Source organism: Magallana gigas, chromosome 2 (genome assembly GCF_963853765.1).
Source record: "Magallana gigas chromosome 2, xbMagGiga1.1, whole genome shotgun sequence".
Lineage (NCBI taxonomy): Eukaryota > Metazoa > Mollusca > Bivalvia > Ostreida > Ostreidae > Magallana > Magallana gigas.
This window is the reverse complement of record NC_088854.1, coordinates 43,871,999-43,893,742: the sequence shown is the minus strand read 5'-3', so window position 1 is coordinate 43,893,742 and position 21,744 is coordinate 43,871,999. Positions and strand designations below refer to the sequence as shown.

The following is a 21,744-nucleotide window of genomic DNA, read 5'->3' as shown; positions in this document are numbered from 1 at the left end:
TCGTTTTTTTATATAAATATTTAGTATGATATGCCCCATTATTTCGAAGATATCAATACTTTCGAACCAAAGATAAGTTAGGAACCTGCTTCACATATTTATTTACTTTTATCAGCAAATGAAATTTTACGACAACCATTAAACTTGCAATATCCACCACTGTAATTTGACTCAGCACAAGATTTTCCATTTGTTTCACTTTTAGACCCGTGAACAGCAAACAACTAAGTAAATAGCAGGTAAAGAAAATAGAACCGAAACTTCCAGTTTTGAAAGTTTTATTTGGTGATTTGCAGAGGGCTTTCTGAGAGAAAAACAACGCGCCTTTGTGACAGGATAAGAATCTATGAACAATTAAACTGACTGTTACATGCCCTGATAAGCTCAATACATGTATTTTTATTTGTTTTAGCAAATATCTTGTTTATGCAAATTGTTATAGAATCATAGACATATATTCATCCCTAATTATATAAACAGAAAACTGTATTGTCTTTATTGAAACCATGTACATATGTCCCTATTTTTTTTACTGAATTTTTTTTCAACATGTTCAAGAAAAAGACAACAGTATTTTCATTTTTCATAAACTCTCTTCCTTAACTGTGTTTTGTATTTAGTGTTTTCCTGACCTTTATACCCTTCTACAACATATTTGTTTTATTTGAAATACTTCCTTGACCGAACTATTTTGGTCATCATAAAACCAAAAGTTGTTTTTGAGATAATTTGTCATTTCAAAAATATATCATTCAATCATGAAGTGGGGTACAATGCATATATTTATTTAGTTAAGTGGGGGTTGAGAGATATATTTGGTATATTGCCATTTTACATAAATGCTCTATTTTAGGATACAAAAGAATTCAGAATGATAGATGTAACAGTGAAGACACTGGACTCTCAAAATAAGAGTTTCAGTGTTGAAGAAGAGGTAAGTTATTAAAAAAAGATGATGAAAGAATAAACAGTTACAAGACTAATAAATATTTTGTTCAGAGAGACATGAAAAAAATTGTTGTTTATAACTTGTTGAAAATATTTTTTCCGATGATCATCATGATCAATTTATCGTTGACAAAATGTGATGAGTGTTAAGATATCTTTTTATATAAATTAGATGACTGTCCGCCAGTTTAAAGAGAAAATAGCAGATTCCATTGTAAGTATTGTTTCAATGTTTTAAAAGTTTGGTTTCCTTAATACTAATCATGGAAAGGATTTTAATGCATAAAGCAGGTTTTATCTGTATTATATCATTTTTATCAGAATATTTCTGCTGACACACAAAGGCTGATTTTTCAAGGAAGAGTAATGCAGGATGAAAAGCTTCTCAAAGATTATAGTAAGTTAATCTCGATTCATTTTCTCAATACTATTTTTATTCTCTATTTAATGCAGATTAAACACATATATCTATTATATTTCACACAATATGCATGTACATGTATGTGTGTATAATTTACCTATAGAGGTATTTACAAATTGTGCATAATTTGAGTAATATTATTATCATCAAAGAACTGAGAGACTGATATTATGATTAACTCTAAACAGAAGGCAAATTTTGTTTAAGATGTTCATGGAAAAGTCATACATGTGGTCCACAGACTTCCTCCTACTGCCCGTCCCCCAAGCTCCACCCCAGGAGGTGCCACACCTACAACACGCCCCTCTGCTCCACGGGATGTAAACAGTTTTGTCATTGGATCTGTCTCTGTGCCCTCAGATTCAGTTGATGCTGATGAAATCCAGGTGAGTCTATTAGGTCCATTTGTTTGTGAAGGTACAGATTGCTGTACATTCTATAGTGTCCGTACATGTATATACAATGTGTATATGAATAACCCCTTTTATTAATGGATAGAGCGAAGAAGATCAATGTATCTTCATACCAGCAAGTGTTGAGATTTTAAAGTCACTCTTATATGTATATATATATATATATCCATGTTATTTACCATAAGTGGATACTTTGGTACTTTTCTGTATTTGAAATTCAAAACATTATATTTACAGTCTACTGTGTTTTTCCATTAAATTTTGTGATCTTTGAATGCCTCTAAATGCAACAACTAATCACTGGGTACTCAAAGGTTAAAATGATTGAGTTTTATTATGACGTCACAAACGTTGAATGCAGTAAAGTGCAACGTCACAAGCGAAAATCAAAGTTCACGCTTGTGGCTATTACTGTGGCTCTTCCATTAATACTAACTTACCCTTTGGATAAGGTTGGAATTTTAAGGTATAAATCACATTTGCCGACAAGGCTGGAAGCTAAATAAAATGTAAATATTAGCATTAAATCGTGATTTTTTGAAGTATACAGTCTCGCAACTGCAGCTCTGTGTGCGTACAAATTTTCATAACGCGCTAATGTGCGTTACTCAATTTGTATGCACACACTGCTGCAGTTATGAGACTGTATACTTCATAAAATCATGATTCAGTGCTATATAACTACATTGTAATATGCACTAATCATTTTATTGTATACTGCTTCTGCGGAAAATTTTTCTTAATTGTACAACTTTATCCATCTTGTCATAAATTAATTGAACAGTCAGACAGTTGCTTTCAAACATACAGACAAACTTGGCTCAACCTGATTTTTTTCACAAATAGCTATTGTTGTAACCATCCGGTACTATTTCTTTAAAGTAATTGAAAACTGATGCATCATTTACAAGTTCATTAAATCTGAAGCAAGTATTGAACTTGTCATTATCATTGACTGATTAGCGTAGGGAAATTGACTATATATTATTTATGGAAAAATAATGAAGATAAACAACTGGATTGAAATTTTAAACTTGACATTCTTACAGAATATAGTACAGGATGCTATAAGTGGCATGGGAGAGATGGGAAGAAATGCACGAGTATCAACACGCACTTCTGTAAGTGAGATTTGTGAGATAAATAATAGATCAAGTAAATATTATTGAATTTATAGAAACAAATTTAACCAAGTTTATTCACATAGTTGGACATGAAAAACCTTTAAAAACAAAATAACACAGATGTTCCTGCCAAGCAATTTTCAGTATTCAGTTACTTGGTAATGTATGTGTTATGTGATACTTTTCTTCAGAATGATGGGTCATCTGTAGATGTACACATACACCTTGGTCAAGGACAAGTGGAAAGTGAATCACAACAGAGGATAAATCAGGCCAGACAGATGTTGAGAGTGGCTCGTGAAAACCTGCAATTACTAGAGGTATATGTAGTATAATATACCAAGAGAGAATAATCATCATCATCATCATCATCATCATCATCATCCTTAATTTACACACCATGATGTGTAGGGCAGCAGCAAATTTCCTCCACTCTTGCCAATCCTGGGCCTGTCTAGTTAACGATAATTTAAAGATATGCTTGAGACATATTTCAAAAAAACTATTTTAGCATACAGTTGTAGTTCTACATTTTTATCACTATGAATTAATATATAAATATAAATATTTATGGCTTTCAGTACAGTATTCTGTATGTGGCTTTTGTTCATCATACAATGAAGTGTATGAACCCAAAATATACTCATTTAACAATTGAAGGTACATGTATAAAAAAAAACTGCTGCTTGTATCTTCCTGAAGTATTTAACTTTGACATAATATTTTTATATTGCATTTTTCAGAATCGACAGAGAGGAAACGAAGAATCTTCATCACCAATGGAAAGTAGCAGTGCGTCACCCCCGCAAAGTAACACTTCTCAACAGGCACGGGAGGAAAACAGTGATGTTGCCATGGAAAGTGATGAGTCACAGACTCCCAGCCAATCACAGTCTCAGGCAGAAGAGACCTCTAGCCAATCACAAGAGCCAAGCCAGAGTAATAGCCAATCACAAGAACCAGGCCAGAACAATAGCCAATCACAACAGCCTAGTCAAGGGGCAGCTGGCACATCTCAGAATGGAACTTCACAAGAGCAACCAAGGATGGTGTAAGAATATTTGATTTTTACCTTAATAAGATTTTTGATACCATTTTGCTTGCTCAACTTTATATACCAATATACAGGTAGATACAACAGATGATTATTGTGATGGGTCAAATTATTGTTAGGGGCTTTTTTTTCCAGACGTCCACGCATATCTGCCTTGGGAGAAGTACTGAATGAGGTTCATGAAATAAATCGCAGGTTTCAGCCTTTTCTTGAAAGATATCAACAACTTCTTTTGGATGATCCAGAACTGTCTGCACAGGTTTCAAACAAACTTTATTCTAAACATGTACTATTTTATCATGTAAATTCAATACAACTGCTTTGAATTTACAAATTTCTTTAACACTGATGAGATATTTCTTACAGGAACTACAAGAGAACACACAGCTCTGTAATTTGGTGGGAGAAATAAGTCATGCAATAGGTCATTGTTACCACAACTTGAGTGACTTAATGATAGATCTGAATCAGCCACGTCCAAGACACCTGTATGCAGCATTTGTCTCCCCTCCCGTACAGACAACACTAATACACCAACAAACTATACCAGTTCACATCAATGCTGTAAGTGAGCTAAATTACCGATTTTGTTTCCCAACGACTGATTTAAAGAAATGAAGACACAGTACAGTTTTTAGAAATTTTATACAGTGTATGTATAATTGTTTGCTCTGAATTTTACAGTCACCTCGACCAAGAAGGCCAAATCAACCTATGCCGACGACTACATCAACTTCTACATCCACCCCCACTCCTCCTACAAACACTTCTGGATCACAGGTACTCAAAACGTTTTCTGATATAGACATTCAGCATTGGGATACATGTGCATTTACTGTTATGAGTCATTTAGTACATGTATATTTTTAGACATCTGAGATTAACAACTAAAGCCCTGTTGTGATTTAACAATAAAGAATTAATAGGTTACACATGAATTCCATATAAATTTCAAATAAAAAACTAGGTTGGAAATTATTGTGCAAAGAACATTGGATAAACAGTTGATTTTTTAAAAAAGTGTCTCTTTGCCTTTTGCAGACAGAGAGAACAAGTACCCAGTCTGCTGGTACCAGCACTGGACCTACTTTCTCGTCAGGAGCCACAGGAATTCCACCCGAGGGCTCAGAGCCTCTGTTCCAGATGTTTGACATGGGTCCAGATTCGGTGACAGAAATTTCGGCTCATGTTATTCCTACAGAGAGAGATATGCCACCAGGATCTGTACATGGTAAGTTTTTCTTTGTTTCAAAAAATAAATTAATAGCACATGTTCTAGCTGGCAGCACAGAGATGGATTCCTCTGAACATGTATCTATCACATGCTTATTTCCTCACTTGTGACCCCTTTCATTCCAGTATCTACTGCCCCCTCTACCAATGGCAACATCCCAGCCATCCCTCCAGATCTGATACAGAACATAGTATCCTCTGTAGTCATGGGACACATAGGTACTCAGTTTACACATATATTATTGTAATGAAACACATCAGCACTTTATAACTAGATTGTACTACATGAACCATTTCTGACATTATCCCTCTATGGGACACAAGATCCCAGAATAAATTGTAATAATTATTTTAATTTTCTCTTTATTGAAGACCCATCTGGCAGAATTCAAGCAAATGTTCCAGGAGGAAGTAGGACCTTTGCTGAAGGTACCATGCCTACCCTTTCTTCAACTACCCCTAGCAATACAACAACAATCAATTCAAGTTCTACCCAAACTGGCACAGGGCCAACAAACTCTACAGAGACACAGACTGCAGCCACTGTTTCAAACACCTCTGGCACCCAGACTCGTCCTCGTGCTGCAGCGTTTATGATGCCAGGCTTACCTGGTGGAATTCCCCCGGGACTCCATGGTATGTCTGGTATGCCTGGGATGGGAGGAATGCGGGGTGTAGACCCATACTTACCTTGTTCATCAAGACATTTCCTGAGACAACAAGTGAGAAATGCTGCCAGCCAAGGAGCGCAAGTAGAGGTATTTCTCTCAAATGTGAATTCAATATGAAATCTATTTACTTGTCTGTATAAGTTTTGTTTAAAATATATGCGTTGTATTATGTGTATGTACTAAGTATGGTAAATAATACATGTTTGTTATGGTGAAAATTTATCTGTAAATATTCCATTGACTTTAGATAAGCATGCCAAATATGCCAAACTTAATGGCAAATGTCATGGGTCAGTTACACACCCAGCAAAGTGGGCCCAGAGCCACGGGGCCAGCCGGTGCCTCACGAACCACCAATACAGCATCTGCCATGGGGTCAACACCAACAGTCCGCCCTACTGCCTCTACAACAACCAACCCAACATCCACTTCAAGGTATCTGTAGCTTCACTGTTGCATAGGGTTAATGTGGGAAAAATTAGAAATCAATTTTATTAATAGTCAATATTTGTGGTGGTAATCAGTACATAAGTTTCAGTCCCTGTATATCTAGTTGATGTGAGATTTAAAGATGTACAATTTACCTGTGCATCAAAAATTCTTACATGGATCTGAGATGTGATTAATTCATTAAACATGTATTTTGATAGTTCAACAACAGGCCCAATTCCAAACTTTCAGTTTGCATCATTTCCGGGCGGGCCCGGAATTCCTGCGGGTGTCTCCATACAGATGGGAAGTATTCCTGGAATGCCACTTCCAGGAATGTTTGGTCCAGGACAGATAGGGAATTTAATTGGAAATTTGATGGGTTTGTTGTCTATATTCATAATCATTTTGGCTACTTGTTCCTCAATTTTCATTACACCAAAGTGCTCATTATTAATACCATTCTCTATATGCCAATAAATAACCTATAATCATATTTTAGTATGAGCCACTGTAATTTGAAAATGCACAACTGCATTCATCTAAGAATTTTTGCTTAAAATTTATGAAATCTCGGGAAGATGTAGTTTATATTTTATAAAAAGCTTAATTTAGACCAGTGTAACATTTATACAAAAGAAATGTATATCTACATGTAGAAGTATAAAACAGTTCATGGTGTTTTTTGGGGTATTTGGACAATGATGCATGTACATGATGTCTGTTGTTTCAGGAGGAGCACAAGGAAGGTTCAGACCCGGTGGCCCTGTCAACCCCCCTACAGCAGGAACCACCCCTCCCCAGGGTAACAGACCCAGACCTGCATCACAGCCCCCAGGTAACACAGGGACCCCAGCAGGTGGTCAGCCAACCGACGGACAGCAGGGGGAACCCATGTTTGTACAGATGCTGAGAACCATGTTGTCAGGAGCTGTAAGTTCTAATTATAAACAAGCACAATTCATTCTTATAATGTGAACTATCTGCTTTTGCCAAGTACTATGTACATGTACTTCACAATGTTGGTTCATTTAAAAAGCTTTAGCTTGTATTCATGTAAATGTGAGCTTTAAAGAAAGAGGTGTACTTGACATGTACCTCTCAAAAGCAATCCACATGTGTGTGATGCTTGAGCAATGTTTTCCTTCCTTGCTAATACAGCAGCAGCAATCTGGATCCACATCCACCCCCAATACCACAGCATCCACCCCTGCTGGATCATCCACCACCACCACCACAAGTAGCAGTACTTCCTCCTCCTCCACATCCTCCAGCACTGAGCCAGTCATGACTGATGATGTGTTCGCATCTTTGGTTCAGGGAATTAGTGGAATCGTGACTAGAACAGCTCTTGGACAGGGTCCTCCGGAGACCATTGCCAACTTCTTGTCAGGCCTAGGGGAGAGTCATCAAATTGTTCCCGGGGAGGGTAAGTGTTCTGACGAAAACCTGAAACCTGACTTTTCTTTTATCAATATGTTTTATAAGTGTGGTTTCGAAAGCATGAGGAAAACAAAACTGTAAATAAAATAAATGAACTTGATTTGGATATGCAGAGCAGAGTTTTGTTCGTCTTCATTAGAGGGTATAAATATATTGTCTTTGAACTGTTTTTATTTTTCCAGGTTTCATTCATGATGTTTTCAATGTGGCGGCCAACCACTTGACCTTTCCAAACTTGATCCAAGTGTTTTATGGGTCAGGGCAGCCTCTGGATCAGCTGAGGAGGCCCTTACAACAGTTCTTGAGGGACGGAATATTGAATGGGCGAGAGGCCAGTGCCGAGAACATTGTACAGGCTGTCGACACTCTGGTTAATGACATGCAAGAGGAACTCACAGAAACTGCTGTAAGATATAAACTAAGAAACTAAAAATAATTGTACTTAATGGTGATATGTTTTATAGAAAGAGTTTAAGCATTTGTGCACTTTTCTTTGAATGTACAGTACATTAAATATTGCCAGGAATGATCTTTTGAGTGGTTACATAATTAAATGTATATGTATGACTTCTTTGTATTCAGAGTGTCTCAGAAGTGAAGCCTCACATTGATTTAGTGGAGACCTGGAATAATTTTTTCCGTGCTCAGTTGATAAGCATCATAACCTTTATTATGAGAGCAGGTATTGCTTAAAGTTTGTTTTAAATGAAAATGCTTTTGATGTGCAGAATTCATTGTAAATTTTTTGAATGATGGGAATTGCCTGTTGACAGAGTCGGATGGAGGTTTTGGCCAGGAGTTGTACAACAGAATAAGAGTGGCCCTGTCTCTGCTGATTGTCCTGACCCGACACTGTCTTGTTGGAGGCATGTCTGGTCTCCAGTCTCTCATACATAATCGATTGGTAGGTTAAATTGATTATTGAATTCAGTAATCTGGCATAGCTCTGGATATACATGTACATGCTTTGACACCAAAGCTTATTAAGTACTAGTCAGACAGTTACAGTATACATTAAATAAAGTGTACTGTATACTAGAATATACAACAGAGCTTAGAATAAAACATTAAATAAATGAACATGTTGCAAAGATTGAATCAACTGAAAACATTGTACATGCTCATGCACATTCATCATATCATAATTCTGTAGACCTTTCCGATTGTAATTTAATAAACATCCATGCACAAAGATTACTGTGATTTCATCAATATTCGTTGAATACCAATTTTCATGGATTTCGTTGTTAAGTTGCTCCACGAAATTAAATGTTCATTGAAGTCCAATTTCTATTAACATTTTGTATTGATAGGGTCATTGGCCACGAATTTACGTATCCTTGAAACTGTGATTTTTACTATATCCACGAAAATTGATACCCTTGAATATTAATGAAACCACAGTATTGTGAATAGAGTTAGACATTCTACTCCTTGCATAAAAAATATATATAAGCATCTGTATGTTATCTCCAGCAATACATCACTCGTGGGGTCAATCCCATGATTCAGCAGTGGATGATCAGCGTGACGACACAACAGCTTGATCAGTTCTTGCCCACCATCACAGTGACAGAAGCTGAGATGACTACATACCTAGTCCTGAAAAAAGACAAGAAAGACAAGAAAAAACCAGAGGTGGCCCCAAAACCATCTCCCATGGACACCACTTCTCCAGGTGCCTCACAGCCAGAGGAGAGGGAGATGAAGGTTTGTTTAAATACATGTATACGAGAGAACATTGTACATCTGGAGAGAGAATAAGAGAGAGATCAGTGATTTTCCCTAGCCAGTGGAAAAAGAGATGGTTTGTTCAAGATGTACCGGTACATCTACGTATCGAGAGAGAGAGAGAGGAGAGAGAGTTTGTCTGGCTTCTGTGTCAAAAGATCAGAATTTAGCAGCTTATCAAAATCAACTCTAATGTCAATATTGTTTGGTAGCAGATGGAGGTAGAATCCTCAAAAGCAGCAGAGGCAGCAGCCCAGCCTAGCACTAGCAGAATGGTAAATGGAAACAACTCCAATGGCTTAAAGCCAGATACTGCTCTCAAACCAGAACCCGCAGGGGCGGCTGTTGGTGCCGAGGGCTGGGAGAAGGAAATCCCCGAGGTATGTATTGGTTGTTATTTGGTCCCTTTTCAATAGAATCTTACCAAGATATATATTCATTATTTGGAAGAAAAAGAAAGTTATGCATGATTGCATTTTATATGACATGACAGGAGTGGGTTCCAGTTATTAATGGAGATGTTCAAAAGCAGAAACAACAGCGACACCAGCCTCCCTTCAGTGACGCCTACCTAGATGGAATGCCTCCAAAACGAAGACGAGTAAGTCGTACCAACATTAGCTCTTTAGCTTTTAGGAAAAAGATGTAAAGTGATCTATAGGAAAACCTGAGTTTATAATCCGATATTAATTATTTACTGTAGCTGATGACACAAGACAGACCTGGAGATCTTGCCAATACATCGCAGTCCCTGACAGATCAGCTGAGTCGAGCAGTGAGGGCGGCGGGGGTGGAGCCCATCAGCAGTATGGAGAACCTGAGGGCAGAAGCCAGCACCAACACCGAGCTCCAGTCAGCGTATGAACAACAGGTCAACAACACCATTGCCCACAGAGTGGCTCATGATAAAGACTATAAGAAAGACAGATTCCCCAATACACAAGCCTTTGTTGATGAAGATGAAAATCAGTAGTGGCGTTTGTTATGCAAAATACCATTTCAGCAAGACAGATAATTTTATCAGTTGAGGAGTTTGTGGCAAAAAATTCTATTTCGGCTGGACAATTTTTTTTGATATATGGTGAAATATATCAGTATTTTATATTTAAATCTGTCTTCAATGACAAGACACTGTTGGTTAAACAGATGTACAAATGTGTTTGTGTGTTGGCAGCTTGAATATAGACAATATTGCTGACCTAAAATTCTGCTCTTTTTAATTAAAATAATTTTTTGTCATTCAAAATGACAACTATGTTATTTACTTGATGTTTTGTAATGTACATGTGACATTTTTAAATTTTGTAACGTGTAAGCTTGAAATGTTTAAATTCATGAAATACACAGACCGAGAAATGCATTTTATTTATTTTAAGAAACATTGTAATTGTAATACAATGTAACATAAAAACTTGAACACATCATAATTTGTGTTGTTGTAAATGTATCAAATAGATATAACAAGGAATATGTTTGTGGAAAATTCTTTTGTGACGTGATGCATTTCATTGTACAACAGTCCTTACAGTAAATGTATACAATGCACCATGTCTGTACAATCTTATAAAAATAAAATAAAGTTTGATAAGTTTATCTAATTTATTAAAATTCTATTGGAAGAAATTTTACAAAAGTTACTCCTTAACTGGACAATTTTGTAAAAGAATATTTTTAAATTATTGATTCACTGCATTCGTTTTAGTGTTTCTCTTTAAAAGGGATATTTCCTCCCTTTGTAGTGAGATTTAACTTAATATAACAAGCTTTTTCTAATCCAAAACATTGACAGTTTTGACATTAAGAACACATTACTGTAAAAATGAGAATATTTTTTTCTGCACCATCTCTTTTGTTTCAGCATTTCGAATAGAATGGGATGTATGAAGTATCCCCGACATTTGGTCTCTGAATGCTGTACCAGAGTTCCCCTTAGACAGTTCCTCAATTTGACACACAATGTCCAAGAGTAGGATATTCACAGAGTCCAACATCTCGGTGGGATTCTCTCCTGTTGCCATAATAATATGTGAAAAACTCTGAGTCAGCAGAAACAGGCAACATTGCGGGGGTATGGATGTTATATCCTCCATGACAACATTCTGTAATTAATCAAAGATACAACATGCTTACATGTCCATTTTGAACTCAAATTCTGAAAAATAGATTTTCATATGTTTATTTGTACTGATAGTTTGAACAATCTTGTAAGTGTAGTAGAACACACTCATACATTTATGATGAACATATGTCTGTGACGTGTGATACAGTACCTTGAACACTGCCATGGCTGACCGGATACAATACTCAGTAGCAGCTGGACTCCTCTGGTCCTCTGAGTACATATACCTCTGAAGCTTTAGAAAGTCACTCAACAACTGGGAAAGGGGCAGGGATGTTGATAAACCTACCGGTACATACATATGGGCATGTATTTAAAAATGGATGAAATAAGTGTATGAATTGCTTAAAAAGTAAAAATAACTTTTTTCAAAAAGGAATCAATACGAAGTACCCACCTTCTAGGTTAACCAGTGGAAGAATCCCATGCATTCTTACAGACACGTTGAGATGTCTTAATGAGATCAAGTCCCTAAGAAACTTAAACATCCGGTTCCATTCCTCTGTTATCAAATGGGGCCCTACCTTAAAAGAATGAAAGACCACTTATTCTAAACTGTCTATTCAAAATCAAAAGAGATACAGTACTGGGTTACGCCTTAAATGTACTCCATTACTCTATCTTTAGTTATAAATGTACACTTACTTGTAACAGTGTCAGGATCAGTATGTTGTAGTTTAGTTTCTGCTGACAATAACTTCCTATCCTATCAGACAGAGTCTCACTCACAGCTGCTAGTCTCAGTACATTCACATAATCCAAATCTGAAACCCCAAAAGTGGATCTTAAAAACAAGTTGAAGGCAGGTTTATATATGGTAAATTTTTGATCCTCATAAGATTGTGGTTTCATTAATATTCTTTGGCAATAACATATGTGGAACAACTATTAAAAATTTACAGTTTCAAGGCTATATTACCTCATGGACAATGGTCCTTTTGATAAAACCTATTATAAAATACCTTACTTCTGAATCAATGGACATTTGATTTTGTGGATTGCCCTAACAAAGAAATTTATGAAACAAGAGGCCCAGGGGACACATTGTCTCGGGTTAGCTAAAATGACTTCAACAATTCTGACAACAAATATTGATGAAACCAGTTATAGACCTAAGTCAAACTCACCCTTGTCTGCGAGGAAGAGGTCACGGCACAAGATATCACAAACATCATGGAATTCTTCTTCAGTCAGACAGACTTGTAGAATGGCCATCCTTACAGCACAGTCATAGTCCATGGTTACCTTCACAATCCAATTTACTGAAATCACAATACAAAATCATTTACTGTAGCTTATAAACAAGTGACATCATAATTCTGCTATTGGGAGTTGTTGACCAAATTTCATGCTCAGTAAAAATTCTATTTTAATTATAACATTGTGTCGTGGTTGTTACATGTAGATTCCCCATACCACAAAATGTTGTCTCCAATTTTTGGAATTGCCTCAACTGGTTGAGAAAAGCCACCAGTCTCTGTTTTACAGTGACTTTCTCTGTGTCATCACACCACAGAACACTACAGTTGTCTAAAACTTCAGCAGCTAAAACCAAGCTTAGGGTAAGGTCCAAGTTTGACTTCCCTTGGTTGAGGATCTCTGCCAGTAACATTGTTCCCAGATCTAGAGCTAGTCTTACACTGAGCACACTGTGGCTAGGTCTGTGTAGTGAGAGATGGGGCACTATCACAGACAGGTAGAATTCTTCTGCATTCAGCACAGGATCTGCTTCAGGACTTGACTACACACAGACAAAATATGAAGAGTTTATGGATTTTATCAAATCCCAGTACTTTATACATGTATATACATGTATACTTTGTATGTAAATGTTAGATACCGGTACCGGTATATTGTTGTAAGATAATGTAATTGTACTCATTTTTAAACTTGAATATCTAAATGTGTAAATTTTTTCATTACATATACAAAGATGAACTAAAAAAAAAATACTTGAATATCAATCACATTGTCTGCTTTCAAAATGCCTGTCTAAAAAAGCCATCTGTTCATGTACAGGAAAAAATTAGACATTCACAAAATGTAATTCAAAGTTTAATATTGTATACCTTTATTAGACTTTGCAGAAATTTGATAACAATATCCTGTTCCTTTTGGTTAAAAGGGTGAGTGGTGAGAAACGAATCCATTTTACTGCAAAGCTTGCTCCTGCCTGAATCATCTGGACAAACACACAACTCACGAAGAGTTTGGAAGATCTGAGTGACAGAATCATAATACATTATTTGCATCTTCCTCATGCCAAATCTCTTCAAATCCACGATTTAGCAAACAGCTTTCAGTTTTCTACATTACCAGTACAAAGGAGGGTATGTTTTCATAAACAATGTCATATCTTAAAAACATTAGTATGACAAGCAGACAAAACTTCATTAAAAGAGGCATTTGGAAACACAGACATTCTGTGCACAATTTTAAAAGTGCCAAAACATGTTTAACCAAGAAAAAGTCAATAGGACATGAATGTCCCACCTTATGATATTTTATCTATCAGATTAAAATAAGAATCAGTTTTTAAAATCAAGATTGGAGAAAAAAATCTTATTTTTTTTCAATGTAAAATAAGGAACTGTGAGGTCAAGGTCAGAAAATGAGATACTAAGGTCATATGAAAGGTCAAGGACGAAGAATTCAGAAACAGTTGCATTGTTCTTTCCTATAATTATTTTTGGTAGAAGTTTGAAAAAATCTGTTTTGAACTCTTTCTTTGAAACTGGACTAAACACTGTGACTGGTGGATAGACAAAATCAAAGATGCATGCAGGAAAAGACATACCTGTATATTAAAAGAGTCTGTACACATTTGTCATCAGATAACCAGTATATTACAAAAGGTTTCACTTACTGAGCATACTATGTCTGCCTGTTGTGTACTGCCTACAGCTCTCTCCAAAAGCTGCACCATAATCAAGTCTGCATCTTGTAAGGCAGCTTGAAGAACTTCTAACAGAACCTTTAACAAATTCAAAGAAAATGAAGCCTATGGGCAGCGGAAAGGGCAAAAAATACATTTTTACAAAATCAACGAAAAACTTAATTCAGCAATCTAAAATAATATTATCAATGACCATAAGTGCAAAACCAACAGTCATCTTTGCAAAATAAATGTACATAAAATCAACCAAAGATATCTAAATACAAATCAAACACAAAAAGTAAAACCAACAGACATAAATGTAAAACGAACATACATCAACATGAAACAAGCGGACGCACAAATAAACGCCAGGTGGCGTTTTTGGGGGGCATTTTGCGTCATCGATTATTGGAATCCGGGATGGTTCGCACCTATTCTGTTTCGCCCTGAGATGTTTCTCACCTCGATGTTTCGCACCTGCCTCGGAGCGAAACATCTCACTGTATTATAAAGTAATGTAATGTAATGGAGTGTTAATGTAACTACAAATGTATATATAGTTAGCGTAGATCTATTTTGGGGATCATTTAATTACATAAATTACCGACATCTGCTTGAACTTTAACGTTACATTACCAAACTGCATCCACTACGATTTTTACCAGTCTTATTCTTATAGCAAAAGTAGGGTTTAATATTATTTCCATTCCTATATATTTATTATGATTTATAAAAAAATTATAAAAGACTTGTTTATACTCGTAAATTTGTTCCAAATATTCATATTCGGATAAAATCATATGCATAATCAACTATCGTACGGTTTTCTATAAAAAAAAAACAAAAAAAACGTCATTTAATTGTTATCCATAAACATGATGATATACAAAAATCTGAAAGAAACATTTTCAAAATGCTACAAGACATATGTACATTGTAAATTAATTAAAATAAAGTGCATGTATCAGAATACTCCAAGCTTATCGACATGAATACTGCCATGTCTTATAGTTTCTTCAAACTACTTGTACAAGCAATGCATAAGACTGTAGGGAAATAAATCAAACTTCGTTATAGAAAACACTGTATGCATTAATTAAATAAATGCATATTTTAATGATAACAATTTATACAAAATGTTTACTTTATGACTTTCCGTTTCTGTCAGGCTAAGGCACATCTATATAGATAATTAAAGCAAACCAAATTTTCACGCCTCTATTCACGTTATGTCAGTCGATCATTTGTTGCATTTCGTATCACTTGAATTTTACTGGGTGGAAGTAATGCAAACTATACAACTTGACATCTTTGTAAATTTTGCATTTACTGCCATCCGGTATATTAAAAATTTACAGGAAAAAAAACCCAGTCGGATAGAAATAAAATTGTTACGATTAAGTTTGATTTTGTTTGAAATTTGCTATAAGAATTTTAATTTTTTAATTAAATTCATATCAATTTTATAAGACTGGTAAAAATCGAAGTTAAAAAGTGGATGCAGGGGAGGGAGGGGGTATGTAAAGTTCAAGCAGATAATTTATGTAATTAAATGATCCCCAAAATAGAGCTATGCTAACTATTAAATATCATACATTTGTAATTACATTAACATTCCCGAATTTTTCATAATAAAAATACAGGTAATTCTCAAGTGAATGACAGGCCGTAATTGTTATCACAACACAATTCACACCTCTTGCATGGCTTCATAAAATTAGTAAATAAAAATCCTAATCAAGCAAGCACGCTGTTTTGGCGGTGCATGCATAAAAGCAAGCACTGTTTCAATGGGTTTTTTAAAAACATATTTCAATTCTTATATAGGTAATAATTAATTTCAGAGGAATAATAATACGACAAAAATATCTAAATACAGTAAGATGATTTGCTCCGAGGCAGGTGTGAAACATCGAGGTGAGAAACATCTCAGGGCGAAACAGAATAGGTGCGAACCATCCCGGATTCCAATAATCGATGACGCCACCTGGCGTTTATTTGTGCGTCCGCTTGTTTCAAGTTGATGTATGTTCGTTTTACATTTATGTCTGTTGGTTTTACTTTTTGTGTTTGATTTGTATTTAGATATCTTTGGTTGATTTTATGTACATTTATTTTGCAAAGATGACTGTTGGTTTTGCACTTATGGTCATTGATAATATTATTTTAGATTGCTGAATTAAGTTTATCGTTGATTTTGTAAAATTGTATTTTTTGCCCTTTCCGCTGCCCATAGAAGCCCCAAATGTTTGAAAAACATCATCAGGTAGTATCAGAAAGTTGTTTCAACATGAATTTGTAAGCATACAAATCCTTCATAATGAATATGATACATGCACATGTTCAAATACGGTAACAAAAAATTACCTTTCCTGCTATTCCTGCAGTGATTTTGTTGAGGGTCTGGTTGAGCGACTGGAGAGCAATTGGGTTTGATTTTGGCCACTGTCCGTAGGTTCTGTACACATGAAGGACATGCTTACCACAGGAAGAGTCCAGATGGCCAAAGCTGACTAAAACCAGCTGTAACAAAAGTTATGACAAGTATTACCGGTACTGCACACGTACATATTTCAGTATGTATAAGCTAGTCTGTTTACAAATGTTCAGATTGTTCTAGGACTCACTGACTTTACCTTTATTAGTTTGTTCAAGTGAGGCTGGGCTAGTGTACCATTGAGCTTCCAAACCAGGTCATACAAGTGAAGCATTATTTCCTCTTCTGCTAATATTTCTGGTTGAGATTGTAAAACAGACAGCAATCTACAAGAAAAGTGAAAGACTAGTGTTATATTTGTTTTCATTTTTTTTGGTTTGTTTGTTTGTATGTTTGTTTGTTTTTGGGGGTTTTTTTTGTTTTTTTTTTTGTTTTTTTTTTTGGGGGGGGGGGTATTTGCATTACCATAATGAAAACACATGGGAATGAGTAACTTACTTGTCACATGACCAAAGTGAAGCAACTGGACTCTTCACAAATCTCAGCAGTATGTCTAAAAAAATAAATAATCAAAGAAATGTACAACAGTTCACAATAACCTTCAAATTCAAAGAAGTTCATTTCAAAAGTATCCAACTCTAACAATGAAATTTGAAGTTTACCCTTAAATGCTGTTTGTCTCTCTTGAATTCTCCATATGGCTGCAGTGATACAAATGTCAGGAAATATGTCATTATTGAAGGTCACACTTTTTAACAGACTGGACAAGTAATTATGAATTGTCTCACAAGTGTCTCTAACATCACTGCTCTTGCATGCTTCCGAGAGTGACTCAATCACCTGCCTGCACAAGCTCTTGCTGTCAATCATCACATTGACCTTGGATGGGGTCGGGGTTGGTTTTGAGTTCAAATTGTCTGGATGCATTAAGATTGTTGTCTCACATACACTGATGAATCTCTGTTCTGCCTCCGATGTTAAAGAACCCAGCAAAGAACAACTTAGTGCCTGGCCCCCAACAGACATCAATTTAATTAAGAAGGTAAGTAGAGTCTCCAATGATAAAATCTCCCTTACATAAGCAACAGTCTCCCTGTTTAACTGAAGAAAGCATTCTGTTGTATTCTCTCTTGCAAGATTCCCAAAGTAATCCTTCAAGTCAAAATTTTTCTCGGATTCAGAGGCACTTCTTCTAATGGCTATGGTATTCCCAAGAAACCAGTTTTGAGTTGAGTTTGCTCCGTTACATAAACACAGTAATAAAGAGGTTTGGTGAAAACCAGTAGCTAAAACATTGACGTCTTCACTCTGCATGGAATTTTCATCTAGACTGTCTATTACTTTACAACACTGTACAACTACATCTGGTAATAAAGTCAATGCCTCATTAGCAGTGTGTGTGTTAACACCTGATGTCAAATATGTCACCAAATATTCAAGGAAACAGAATCCTAATTTGAGATCACATGTTTTGTAGTTTTCTTGTTGTTGTAGATGTTTTAGTCCATCCTTTATTAGCCTACAAGCCAAGTCTGCTCTTAAATGGCTTAAAGTCTGGTAAAAAAGATTGTGTAACAATTTATAATTTGTAAATAACATTAACATCTAAATAGGTACTGTGGAATCAACATTGTTCGTGGGGGACCAATGTTTGTGGCTTTCGTGGGTAAGCCTTGCCCTGGTTAATATTCATTAAAATTATTACGATTATATTACCAATGAAATTTGCGTCCCCACGAACCAGGAAAATTTTGGCTACCCACGAATATTGACCCCAACGAATAAAAATGATTCTAAAGTATTAAGATAAAGTGCCAGTATTTTTTCAGACAAGAAATTCTATATACCGAGGTACTAATAACTTTATACTGGTAAACACAGATTATTTATATTACTAGCAGACTCCATAACTGTTTTCCCACAGTAAAAATACAACTCTGTGTTTTACTGGATTGGAGATCTACAGATTACAAAACAGCCTTACCTCTGTAAAGAAGTGAAACCAGTCGCACTGCTGCACAATATTGAAGTAAAGGGACAGACTGACAGGGGGCAGAGTGCTTGACAGGGCATCCCGGCTGTCAATTTTCTGGGGTTCTATTGGTCCATCTGAGAAATCATCAATTATTTCAACAGATAATTTCTCCAATGATTCCTCGTAATGTAATGTCAACACCTTGTAGAGCACAGTGCAGTGTATTCTCTTACTCCACGCCAACTGTATTGAGGAGAAAGATATACTGTTTATATGCATTACTATTATTCTCACCTTTTTTAAATTTAAATTGCAGCATTTACCATCAATTTAACTGGCTTTCATTCATAACAATAGCAGGAGGTAACATCCCTAATACACAATCATGTTATTCAAATAATAATTTAATTACGGTAATGCATATTTGAAATGACAGCAATAATAACATGGTAGAAAATATCCTGTATGAAGTAGTTTTTCATTTAATTTTTATTCAACATACAGATTATCTGAACGTCTTTACCTGTTCCTCAGGTTCATTGTCTTCTTCTACACCCTGTACAATTTCCTGTACAGCTAGTTTCAACACATTAACAGAAGAGTTTGCTCTGTCCTCATTGCTTGATATATTCTGTCCATTCTAGAAAAGATCAAAGAATCTGACACATTACTTAGAATAAATATATCATATTTCAATAACAGCCTAGAAATACTAACCATGTTAAATATCTCTTTTTCACTAAATCATGTCAAAAAATGCTTCATATTCAATCTTGAAACTGAATACATGCACTTGATTGCTGTCTATATAACTAATTGAAAGAAGCTAGGTGAATAGTATATGGTGAATTATATCCTACTAAAAGTCTAGACCTGTCTGAAATATCCTTATTTTATCTCTTAAAAATCAATAACAAATTGTAAAAGACTAGCTACTGCTGAGACTATTTAGCATTCATTAATTCTATCTATATTGAATCATAAGTCTAATTTAGGGTACTGCTTTCATCACCTTTTGACAATTTGAACAAAATTATAAATTCAGTATGTGTCAAAAATGTATAACTGAGATCAATATAAGGGAAATATCCAATATTTTTCTCCACTGACACTTCATTTCTTATTCAGTAACCCAGAGAAATTGACAAAAATGAAAATACCGGTAATTTTTTATTTACAGAAATATTTCCTAGGAAATTGAACATAGTTTACTTCAGAAGTACTAAGGAAATACCACATGATTTTTTGAAAGTTATCAAGCAGGTACTTTCATTACTTTCATACTGTTTGAAATGCAAGATTTAAAAATCCCAGCTTTAGGCAGGTCCAGTACAATCACTAAATTTTAATAGCTACGTAGCTTGATTTACCTACATAGCTTTATTTACCTACCTGAAGTAGGTTCATTTAGTTACTCAAACATTTTTTTTTTATTAAATGGGCATTTGTACTAAAAGTGGCACTCAAGTGCGGCAATAATTTTCTACTTTGAACTGATAAGAAAACAATTCATAAAAAAAATCACTCTTAAAAATGTTGCTTTATTAGCGCAAATGCAGTCAAAGTTCTAAAACTTTTGGGGCTATGTATAACTGTTTACATGTTACCAACAGTTATATCTAAAATGGAATAATAAATAAAAACAGTTCTGGTTAACATGATAATTGATTGGTAATAATTCAGACAAATGTGAAGTTATCACACTTATCCATGCCCTGTCACACACATGGTGTCATACAGTTACTCAAACAACAGAAATGCATATTTCCTTAAAGCAACACAGGAACCAATGGGAACAACATTGTTTTCACTATTTTTGCTCTGGGTTGCTTTAATAAAACTACACAGTACAAATATAGGTTGAAGTTCCTTGTGACCTTTTGCCTTTTTTACATAAAAAGGAAAATTGCATAAAGGTAGCTAAATAAACCTATTTCAGGTAGGTAAATAAAGCTATGTAGATAAATCAAGCCATTGTGCTGGACCCGTTAGACTTTCCTTTTTAGCCCTGATTTCAGACCTGACAAGTAAGAGGAGGCAATTAAATGTAAAAATCTGAAAGATTTTTCCATTATAGTGAATAAATATTCTTTGAACACTGTCCTATTAACGAATCTCGAATACGTGCTGTATGAACATCTTTGAACAGAGCATGTTACTGGAAAGGGGTTGAATAGAAGGGTTTAATTCTCTATTCCCAGCATGTCTATATACAAAATTATGAACAATGCATGTAACCTTTAAATAATGTCACAAGTTACAATTCATAAAGTTTTTAAGGTCAATATTAAGGTAGCTGAAAGTTTCAACTGAACAAATTCAGGTTCATTGAACCCTGCTCTACCTGTTGAACTTTATCCACCAATTGAAGCGCACTCTGCAGAATAACAAACTCTGTGCAATAAATCATCTTTCAATTAATGAAAAACATTCATCGTGTTGTAGTACGATGGTATTTCATTTCACTGTCATTTTTTTTTTAATTCTAGTAAATTAGAGACGTTTTCCCGGCATTTCATGTAAAAATTTTACCTTCGTCGCACAGAAGAGCTTCATTATTAACTCGAACAATTACTATTCGGGCTTTATAAAACGTTTAACTACACTTCTAGAATATGACCTTAATAAAAAAGATTCATAGCAGAAATAAATACAAGTCCTATATACTTAAGCAGGGACATATATCTATATGTTGTATGAAAGAAAAAATGTGCAAATACAATTAAAATATATGACTGGACTGGGAATCAAACCCGGGACCCCTGCAACTCATCTGGAGCTTTGCCACAGAGCTACCAAGTCTGATATCCATGGTCCAAATAGCTCCAATTATAATGTACAACATTATTTTTGTATAAGAAAAAGTTA

At 35.2% G+C, this 21,744-nt stretch overlaps 2 protein-coding genes across 3 annotated transcripts; one reads left to right on the top strand and one right to left on the bottom strand.

Moving 5' to 3' along the window:
• The first annotated feature begins 113 nt into the window (after nt 1-113).
• Nucleotides 114-11,060, top strand: LOC105343421 (large proline-rich protein BAG6). Of its 2 annotated transcripts, none has more exons than XM_011450797.4 (25): nt 114-239; nt 854-934; nt 1,121-1,162; nt 1,270-1,345; nt 1,577-1,755; nt 2,832-2,903; nt 3,098-3,226; nt 3,650-3,957; nt 4,096-4,219; nt 4,327-4,524; nt 4,645-4,740; nt 5,002-5,191; nt 5,320-5,412; nt 5,566-5,951; nt 6,112-6,299; nt 6,515-6,675; nt 7,027-7,226; nt 7,455-7,722; nt 7,919-8,142; nt 8,319-8,418; nt 8,510-8,640; nt 9,213-9,446; nt 9,683-9,847; nt 9,961-10,068; nt 10,171-11,060. In XM_011450797.4, exons 2-25 carry the CDS (start codon nt 872-874, stop codon nt 10,438-10,440), a joined length of 4,005 nt encoding a protein of 1,334 aa, XP_011449099.3. In that variant the 5' UTR covers nt 114-239; nt 854-871; the 3' UTR covers nt 10,441-11,060. The 2 variants fall into 2 exon arrangements, with proteins under 2 accessions (XP_011449099.3, XP_011449098.3); XM_011450796.4 differs by having other exon boundaries at nt 9,680-9,847.
• On the bottom strand, nt 11,054-21,410 carry LOC105343422 (uncharacterized). Its single transcript, XM_011450799.4, has 15 exons — nt 21,221-21,410; nt 19,400-19,516; nt 18,886-19,119; nt 17,564-18,455; nt 17,400-17,454; nt 17,101-17,227; nt 16,832-16,987; nt 14,453-14,560; nt 13,656-13,805; nt 13,003-13,327; nt 12,714-12,848; nt 12,232-12,350; nt 11,984-12,110; nt 11,738-11,871; nt 11,054-11,566 (listed from the first exon to the last, which is right to left on the bottom strand). The coding sequence occupies exons 1-15, from the start codon at nt 21,284-21,286 to the stop codon at nt 11,276-11,278; spliced, it is 3,036 nt and encodes a 1,011-aa protein (XP_011449101.3). The 5' UTR covers nt 21,287-21,410; the 3' UTR covers nt 11,054-11,275.
• Between the last annotated feature and the right edge of the window lie 334 nt (nt 21,411-21,744).